At 41.4% G+C, this 10530-nt stretch overlaps 1 protein-coding gene across 1 annotated transcript in view; it reads right to left on the bottom strand.

Moving 5' to 3' along the window:
• Nucleotides 1-8776: 8776 nt before the first annotated feature.
• LOC308150607 (G-protein coupled receptor family C group 5 member D) overlaps nt 8777-10530 on the bottom strand; it is a gene marked incomplete at both ends in the record, with an annotated part of 2355 nt that continues 601 nt past the window's right edge. The window contains 3 exons of the mRNA XM_080523421.1: nt 8777-8875; nt 9381-9436; nt 9847-10530. The exon at nt 9847-10530 is cut by the window's right edge and continues 601 nt beyond it. Of these exons, the coding sequence (XP_080379547.1) occupies nt 8777-8875; nt 9381-9436; nt 9847-10530 (839 nt within the window). The remainder of the gene's footprint in view (nt 8876-9380; nt 9437-9846) is intronic.

Here is a 10530-nt window from a genome sequence, read left to right as displayed (position 1 = left end):
CAGCTTATATCTACTCCCACAGCATCATAGTCATGGACACAACGAGAACTGAAACTGCCGGTCCCTTTCAAGACTGGCAAGCATATTTGAAGACAAACTGTGGGACATATTAACAATGGTTACGTAAACAAACACTATTGGACGTGTCATAGAGAAACAAACTGCTGCTCTCTGGTAATGTTTCACACTACATCACTGCAACTTCCCTCCTAATAGTCTGTGCGATTGTGACCAATAGTCTATGTTACCAAATTCAACACAGACACACACACACACACACACGCACACACACACACACACACACACACACACACAGACACACACACAGACACACACACAGAACATCTACAATTTGCTCTTTCTATTTGCTGTTAGTGTTAAATTGCACAGATTGTTAGGACAGCCACAAAGTTAGGCTATTGATAGCCTGAAATCTTAGGTACTTTTATTTGACACACTACATTGATGAGAAGCTACCCAGTGGAGGAATCCAATCAGTTTAGAACCCCTGGTCATAGTCATGGTGAGGACCAGAGCAGAGTTTAGAATGAAAAGTGACTGCTCAACTAGGAGGATGTCATCATCTGAACTACGGAAGCTGAGAAAGGACACAGGTGAAGCTACATGAGATTTCTTCTTGCACTTTTCAAAACACAAGAAGGATCAGCTGTTGCCCTGAGACCGACCACAGAAACCACCAGAGGGATGTCTTGATTGTCTTAACATTTCACAACCCAACCCAAAAAAGAGATGAAAACGGTGTGAAAATGACAAGGAAAAAGACACAAATTACTTGTTTTTCTGCATTACCTCAGTTTGTCTTTCATTTTATTGTCATTGAAAATGTTGCTTAGAATCGTTATTATAATATAATGTGGATGCAATTAAATTACATCCACTATTATGACATTATTATAATTATAATTTTCAGATTTTTTCCAGTTAATTATTACTCTTATTGCTGGTCTATAAGTATTACAATTATGACTATTACTGTTGTTGCAACTATAATGACACAAGTGTTTCAATCTGTACCATGCATCTTTACTAGTATATGCCTGAATTGTCTGTCATGTTTTCCTTTTGAGGATATTGTACAACCCGTGGGCAGATACATGGACAACCCATGCTCCTCATGTGCTTGCTCCTGCTCAACAGGACCCACAATACATCTCTCTATACCAGACTGACTACATGACATTCCAGGTGTAGCATCGACATTGTGGAGGAACAAACCGGATGTTATGGTGCATTATGACACCTACAAACACTACAAATCAATGTTATTTTTGGTTTCATGGTTATTATTTTATCATTCTTTTGTAAAATTGGCACTAAATACAGACACAAACGCAGGTAGGACAGTCTACTGTTGTCATCGCATTACAATGCAATCTAACTCCCTCCTAGTGATATCTTTGGGAACGTCATAGTCCAGGACGTAAGGAAGTCACTTCCTCAATGTCTTTTATGGGACATGAAGTGGTCAACAAAAACATGTATAAAAGTATTTTGTCCTACTATGTATATCTTCATATACTCTGAATATGTTATTATGAATTATGCTATTGTTTGTATTTTTGGTTCCAAAGATTCTCTGAAAGCACATTTTTGGTCAAGTGTATTACACTTTTATTACACTTTTATTATACTTTTCACAATTGTTGTTATTACTGTTATTTTAGCTCTTAAAACTCTATTTTATGGTGGGTTAAGACTGTACCATTTCAGTTTGCTCAGGGGTGTTTTTAAAGCACCCTGCCTTGGGAGATGCCATCTGATGAACAGTACAAAGAGAGAGAAGGATAAGGAGGAGCAATCATTAATTTATTTAGACAATTTGTTTGCAGAAACAAATTGGATAAAAAAAAAAAGGAAAAACAGAAAACGCACATTTTTGATTTGGTAAACTGACATTTTAAAAGGAGCACACCCATGCTGAATGTCTGCTAGGGATGTTTTGATAAAGTGGTTCAGGTCAGAGTAAAAGAGGTAGATTGTAGGGCACAGAAGTGGAGAAAAGCCTTCCTTAGACTAAAAGGCTGATGTGACATTTGATGTGAAATATAAAATGTCAAATAAAAGTGAGAATGAAAGGGAGGTAAAACAAAAAAAAACAAAAAAAGAAAGGTGGTACCGAGGCGAGTCATTTCACACTTTTTCTAACAGCCCCTGTCCCTGACCTCCCTAACCCACCTGTGTACAATAAGAAGTGAGTGTTTTGTTCAGGGACATGGAGGTGGAGGCTGAGGCCCCCAGGGAGAGAGAGCAGAGCCATAAATCACCTGTGATTCCAATGTTACATGCTGTTGTTATCGGGGGTAAACCCGCCCAATAAGAGACCAGATAAGGGTTGCAGCCCGTGGTAGTAGTAGAGGAGGGGTCAAGAGGAGGCAGGTACAGCTGCAGTAGTGTTTTCTGTTGAGTATTTATGACAACATCATAGAGAAAAACTATTCTGAACCTTCTTATTTTTTTAAAACATTTTTTTTAATTACAAGTATTAACAAGAGTATCAGTATGCATGTTTGTGAGAAGGACCGGGTCGACAAGATATATTTCCTTTGTGCATGAATCCAAATCGTTTTTGCTGGCTGAGGGGAGAGTGGGAGTGGGAGTGATGAGATGGCAGGGTTTGGCGGGACAGGAACTCAACAGGGTCAACTTTGAGTCTGTTGCTGGATCAAAGGACGCTCATGAATTGATATGTAAATGACAGCTTATTTAGTTAAGTTGATTGCCATATTATCTTTCCTGTGTTACTCTGTGGTCTTGGTATCATCTGAATTACCAGTTGTCATATCTCTTCTGTTGTATTTTAATTTGGAATGTTGAACCCCCCCCCCTACAGTTATTGTTGTAACCAGTGATGACTCACCTAGTGTGTAACCAGTGAATGGTGGTGGCACTGGCCCCCCATTGGGCAGTTCAACTAACTTAAGGCCGGTTTAAAGTTCTGCGTAAAATCGACGCCGTAGCCTTGCGTAGTCCCGCGTGGGCCCGCCTTGCCTACGGAGAGGGTTAACGTGCACATCTCCAACATTCTAAGAACGCGTTCAGCGCGGTCAGTTTCTACGCAACAGTAAGCTCTGTGATTGGTCCGCTTGGTAGCACATGATTCCGACTCTCTCGTAGGCCAAAATGCGGAAGTCATGACAGAAATGTCATTCACTTTTTCTGTAATTACTCGGCCTTTAGGGTTAGGGTTTGGGTTCCCAGGCGCTGTGCTGTAGCACAAGACTGCTCTATGGCACAGCAACTGACCAGCCCTGAGCCCCCATAGTATAACCCAGAGCCCATAGATAGACATGGGCACTCAGGGGTTCTTCACAGGCTTCTTCTTCTGTCCTTGTAGGTGTAGGAGAACCCCTTGAAGAACCCTTTTGGTTGTAGGGAGAACCTTTTTTTCTGAGAATGTTCTGTGCAATGCTGTTGATCTGTGGTCCTGTCATAACCCTCCACCTCTACCCACCAGTGGAGACCCCCACCCCCACAGGCCCCTGTCACGGCTGCCCAGACCCGGCCTCATGCGCTGCCCCCAGCCCCTCGTCCTGCCCCTGCCCCCCTGCACTGTGCTGAAGTCAACACAGTGGGAGGGTTTGTACAGGGATCTTATGAACTTATGATCTTATGATGAACTTATGATCTTAGGAACTTATGGGTTCCAATTGCATGTGGATGTTTTTGTTTTCACATGCTCGTTGCAAAGCTCATGTATCCAAGTGATTTATTATTGTTTTCTTATTTGTTTTCTTTTCGATAAGTGACTTACTGTGTATTTCTCATCATATTTTTGCCATCCTCATGTCTGCCTTCTGTTTCCTGTCATTGTTATTATTGAATGTACATAATAAACTGTTTGGTTTTTATACTTTTGTCTTTATTGACTCTTGCTTTTCTTAACATATTTTACACAAGTAGTATGTTAAGTTAGATATACACTCACTGAACACTTTATTAGGAACACCTGTACACCTTTACATTCATGGAGGTTGTGTAATGGTGGGGGGAATGTTTTCTTTGGGCCTGTTATTACCAATCAATCATCGCTTGAATACCACAGCCTATTTGAGTATTGTTGCTGACCATGTGCATCCCTTCATGGCCACGATTTACTCATCTTTTCATGGCTACTTCCAGTATGATAATGCACCATGTCACAAAGCAAAAGTCATCTCAAACTGTTTTTTTCTTTTTCTTGTGGAATCAATGCCACGAAGAATTGAGTCTGTTTTGAGAGCAAAGGCAGGCCTTACCCAGTATTAGTATGCTAGTTAGTGTTGCTAATAAAGTGCTCAGGAAGTATATATCTGTAGTACCCTCCCCAAGTAATGGGACAGTGAAGCATTTTTTATTCTTTTGGCTCTATACTCTAAACATTTGGATTTGAAATCAAACAATTACTATGGGGTTAAAGTATATATTCTCTGCTTTTGATGGTATTTGTGTACATATTGGTTTCACCATTTAGAAGTGATAACTTTTGTATATAGTTCCTCTATTTCAGGGCACCACAAGTAATGGGACATCGATATAATGTCCAAATTAAGCACTCATGTTTAGTGTTAGGTCAACAAACCTTTGCTTGCTATAACTGCCTGCGACCTATTGACCCCACCAAACACTGAGTATTTTCACTGGTGATGCTCTGCCAGGCCTACGTATATTGCAGCCATTTTCATTTGTTTATTTTGACATCTTTTTGCCTAAAAAGATATTTGGAAATGAAATGCCTGTTGAGTTGGATTTAAATCTGAAGAATGGCTTGGCCAGTCAAGAACTTCAATTTCTGGGCTGGAAAAACTCCCTAGTTGCTATAACAATATGTTTTGGGTCGTCGTCTTACTGTATGATAAAGCATCATCCAATGAATTTGGAGGCATTGACCATCCTTTTCGAGGATAACCAAAATTAGGAGTTTGATATCCTGTTTAGCCTAACCCAGCTTGTAGCCTACATTGTATAATGGAGGATAATTGAGGTAGAGATCGGAGGAGAGGCTCATTGTAAGACATGGAATAGGGAATGGTATCATTCCATGCAATACAATGAGGCTGTCCTCTGATTTCTACCTCCACCAGAAAGGAGAAAATAGAACAATCTTTAATTGCTTCTCGAGTTACTGGCCCTAAAAGGGTTGCATTAGGTGGAAACCTCATATCCCAGTTAATTGCTCTGATGCACAGGAGGCCAATTGGCAATTTGATAGCATGCACTTACTGAGCAATTGAAGTATGACTAATTGAAATAATAGATTGGGTACCATTTGATTGCTGAAAACAGTGACGACTGCATCGGCTGAATTGAGGTGATGACCCAACTAGCTTACTATTGGAGGAAAATTACCAGGAGCGTTAAACAGGGACAAACTCCTATGCGTACATCCTGTTCCATCTGGTTCACATCTACTGGAGGGCAACTGAGAAAAATTGACCTTCAGGAAATGACACGTGTGTGTGTGTGTGCAGGGGCGCCGCTAGGGGGTGGTAAGTTAGGACGATTCTAAGGGCCCAGCACTGACAGGGGCCCATGAGAATCTTTAAAAATATATATATATATATTTATAAATAATATTATTATTATTTTTATCATAAGGACGTTAATGTAGCCGAATTCAAATTATAATTCTATGTATTAAAAAAAGTCACAAAAGAAACAAACTGGAGTTTTGTTTCTCTATGTTTAACACAATTAAGCCTTATTATTATTTACCCCTCTATTTATTCACTGCATGGTTCAGTCCACCGCGCGTGAGCTGCTAGACGAGAGGAACGTTACCGCAAATATTCTGACAAGGTTTCCATGACCAACATGTCCTGCTGTAGTATGTGTGTGGGACAGATGGAGGACAGCCAGATTGGAAATGCATCAAATGTGCGTGTGCGTGCGTGGACGATGTCGTGAAAGGCAAAGCCAAAGTCAGGGTCTCAAAAGAGAAAAGTAAAAAAAATCACTAAAAACAGTGGTTTAGTGATCTAATCACTGCGTGGATAATCTAGTTAGCTCGCTATAGCTAATTAACATTAACTTCAAGTATAGTTAACTTACAGTGCACTGTCAGTATAATTTCAGTTAAATGTATGAGATGAGGGCAATTTTGGTCCAAATATAGGTTATTAGAGCTCAGTGAATTTGTATCCAGCAGCTATGCACTCTTGCTATAGCTAGCTAACTAGTATAATGTTACATGCTAATGACGTCATGCACAGATGCAGCCTCCCAGTTGAAGGAGAAGGGGGTGGGCAGTAGGAGTTTGGGGTTAACAAACATATTTTGAATATTTTAATGTATGCTGCATTACCATGCAAGCATTGAATACAACTTTAGCTAATATTCATATTTAGTTAATAGTTCTTCCAGTAATTGCAATAACATTGACCACTGGCATCTTAATAATATTGTTAGCTAGCTAGATAACATTTAAGTTAGCTAATCTGGTGTAATGTATGTGTTATTATGTTAATACTATTATAGGACATATTATGAATTATGTACCTATGGATACTCCATGCCAGGGCCCTCTTCAAGCAAGGCAGCCAGAGAGGAGAGCAGAGGTGGTGGGGTAGTGGTGGTCTAGTAGTGGATAGTGAGTTGGACTTGTGATCGGAAGGTTGCGAGTTCAAATCCCGCCTGAAACCTCACCACTACTAGTGTGCCCTTGAGTAAGGCACTTAGCCCTCAGTTACTCCAGGGGGAATGTCCCTGTAATTCGTAATTGTTTGGATTAAAAGTGTCTGCTAAATGGCAAAATTAATAAAATAAATTTTTTAATAAGATGTAAAGAGGCAGAAGAAGAAGAGCAAGAAGTAACAAAGGACAATGACAGCAGCACAGCAAGTTGGCTTCATCACTAGATTTCAAGGATCTTATTAAAGATTTTGCTACTAAGAAGGCCCAGCGTTTAGCTTTGATTTGATTTGATCTCTTTACTCCTATCTTGAATCGTTGTGCATTAGGCTAGATATAGTTTTTAGCTCTCCAGGTATACTATTCCACAGTACTGCCGCAGTGTAAAAATAAAAATCTTCCCATTTCACTATTCAATTTCGCTGGCACCATGTCTGTGTTGCTCCCTCTTGTATAAGACACGTTTGTCTTTGTGTGAAACAAGCAATGCTGAGTCAGTAAATATCTCTCTGCTGTAATTCTTCATTGATCTAATCCTGACAGTATTATGGCCAACTGATCTTTACAAGATCTACATTTATTTAGACACAATACCACCCCATTAAAATTATATTTTTTACTTTTTGTGTGATTTATACTTTTATAATTGGGTTCCAATCTTCATTTAATTATACTTTTGTCCTTGTGTTGTTCAAGTCTTCATTTAATAAGTTAAAGAATGTTGAGATTTCTTTGCTGAATTGTTGATTCCTGTATTAACTGTAATTTTAAATTACATTTACAAAAGATGTCCATCATTGGATTTCTTGCAGTGCATCAATAGTTCATCAACTTCAACTGGGTTTAGGTTGATGGGTGGTTTAGGTGGGGGGGCCCAAAATGATATTCTGTCATGGGGCCCAGAATCTCTAGCGGCGCCCCTGTGTGTGTGTGTGTGTGTGTGTGTGTGTGTGTGTGTGAGTCTATACACTCATACACTAGTTTTGACATATGGAACTACATGATAGCACCAACATAGATTATTGAATCTCTCAATTACATGACACATTTGAGGAAAATCATATCCATCCAACATTCATTCACCCTTTTGGATTTGACATGCACTACATGACTTGTACTACCACCTGGTGGTTCTAGCGCAATAGTACACCTGCAATTCATAATCACTCTTCTCACTGGTCCTGGTTTGAATACTTTTCAATGCACCCTTCCTTCTCCCCTTCATTGGAGTAATCTGTCACTTTCACTTATCCAGTCTCCCCAGAGATCCCCCCAGAGATACAATCATTATTGATTACCTCAAGGAAGGAGGAAGGAAGGTTGCATTCATGCATACAGAGGCGTCCTCTGTCAGCTAGCCCTGTTCCAGGTGGAAACAGCCTCTGGGATAGCTGCTTAAATACCACAAACAAAATAGATATGCTTTTTAACCCTTTTCATTTTATTAACACTTTCCATGTCACATACAGTAAGCTTTGTCTAAAGCATTTTTTCCAAAACTGCACATAGTATAAAATCCATTTAAAAATGTCTAAAGTTGGATGTAAAAACAAATCCATTCCTTAGTAGCTTTACATACGTGAAGAATAGAATACATGAAGACATTAATAAAGATGTGAGTCTGCTCCTGCGTTGCCAGATTCTCTCCTCCTCTCCCTCCACCCTCCTCCACATGTACCCCTGCCCATCCCTGTCGTGTGGCACCTCTATCGGGACAGCTCCTCACCTCCTCCATTGCCCTGGGTTATCAGACACTGTCTCTGGTGTTTTCAAAGCAGCATGCAATAAAAACGCTGTCATATTCACTCAGATTCAGTAAACTCATGTGGAGTAATTATGAATCATCGAATCTATCCAGCCTGGTCAGTGAGACTCACGTATTCCTAAAATCATGGGTTGGGTTACAGTGCAGGTATTAAACAAGACTATTTACATCTATACAAGAACATGTGGTGGCATGAGAATTGATGTGTTGGTTCAGCTAGAGTGAACTTGTTTGATTTTACATTGCAGTTTGTGTGTGTGTGTGTGTGTGTGTGTGTGTGTGTGTCAGTGTCAGTGTCAGTGTCAGTAAGTGTACAGTATGTGTAGATGTATGTGTGTGTGTGTGTGTGTATGTCTGTGTATATGAATAGCAGTGTGATCCTAATCACTCAGATAGGCTGTGTCCGTAGTATTCATCATAAGGTTCGCTGATGTTGGTGGTCTGAGGCCGTGGGATGGTGTAGTCTTTGTCAGGGTCTATTTCCTGAAACACAGTCACACACATTTAGACATTCATCACCGTACTGCAATGATGTGTCTGTTAATTAATATGTCTGATTTCTGTTTGCTTGACCTGTGACATGCTCTGGGTATGTGATAAAAAAAATAAAAATAAACATTATTATTATTATAAAAACATTTTTTAAATATATCTGTAGTTTTCATTAGTTGAACATTGGCTGTAGTGGTAAAGATGACATCATGCAGTATTACAGTCAAGACTAAAAAACCCATCTTTTTAATATTGCCTTTAAATGACTAAATAATTAAATTAAGATTATAAAAACCCATCCTTTTAATATTGCATTTAAGTTACAAAATAATTAAATTAAGATTATATAATGATTAAAGCACTTTGAGCTGCAACGTTTGCAGGAAAAGCGCCATACAAATAAAGTTAGTATTATTATTATTATTATTATTATTATTATTATTATTATTATTACAGCTCATCCAGATCCAGCTCATCCTGTCTATTCAGTACTCACGGTCATGGAGAACCCAGACTCGTACGGTGACCGGACTGCTGGGTCCTTCCTTCTGCCTGGAGGAGGGAACATGACTCAGTCACTCAGTGAGCTATCTGGGCACTCTACTCATCATCATACTGTTTACATTACTGCTACTGAAGGTCACGTACTGAAGTGACTGATGTATCAAGCTCTTCATGTCATATCTCATCCATTCTCTATCGTTCACGTTAGACACGCTAGAGGAATGACACTCAAGTCGATTGAGTGTTTGTCTGGTGTGATGTTGCTGTTGAACTGAAACTCCACATCAGTGGAGGCTGGTGGAGGTAGAAATTGGTAGTATGTTTAATACCCTTCCTAATTCCGTTCCATGTGTTACAATGAGCCCGTCCTCCGATTTCTACCTCCACCAGCCTCCCCTGCTAGACCTACTATACTGTCTTTTAGGGTTAGGGATACTACTGACCTTTCTTGTCCTCACCTTCGCTCTCGAAGCTGCCGTTCTCCCTCCCCTCCTTCATGCTGGCCAACCCAGGCATCTCGGCGTTGGGACTGGTCCAGCCAGCGAAGCTTAAGGGGCCCTCCTTGGCCCTGCACCCCCCCTTACAGAGATAGGCCACTTGGGGCAGCCCGTGACCCAGCAGCAGGACCCATCCGTTGGCCACCAGGGCGATACTCAGCACGGGGTCGTCCCACAGAGGCCGGCGGCCCATCTCCGGGTTGCCCCGGGTGAGCAGGGCGATCCACACAACCCAGATGCAGGCGGAGAGTAGCAGGGTGAGGCAGAGCAGCGTGGCCTGGACCTGGCTCTGTCTGTGGGTGCCCCCCGTGTAATTGTAGCTGTAGGTGAGACAGGAGCGACAGAGGCAGCGCAGGGAGAGGACCAGACCCCCAGCCAGGAGACACAGCACGTAGATCAGCAGCATGACAAACTCCCCCTGGGTGTAGTGGCAGGGCTTGCCATCCCGCACCAGCACGATGATCTGCCACTCCACGGCGATGACCACCTGGACGATGAAGAGAGCCAGGGCCACGGCGGGCTCACCCCAGCCCCGCGCCATGGCGAACCCCAGAAGGGCCAGGCAGCGCGCCAGCAGGCAGGAGAAGGCCAGAGAGAAGAGGACCCCAAACAGGAAGAGACGGGTGGGGCAGGTCTGGGGGGTGA

The sequence above is a fragment of the Nansenia antarctica genome (assembly GCF_963989245.1).
Source record: "Nansenia antarctica genome assembly, chromosome: 2".
Classification (NCBI taxonomy): domain Eukaryota; kingdom Metazoa; phylum Chordata; class Actinopteri; order Argentiniformes; family Microstomatidae; genus Nansenia; species Nansenia antarctica.
This window is presented reverse-complemented; position numbering and strand designations above follow the sequence as displayed.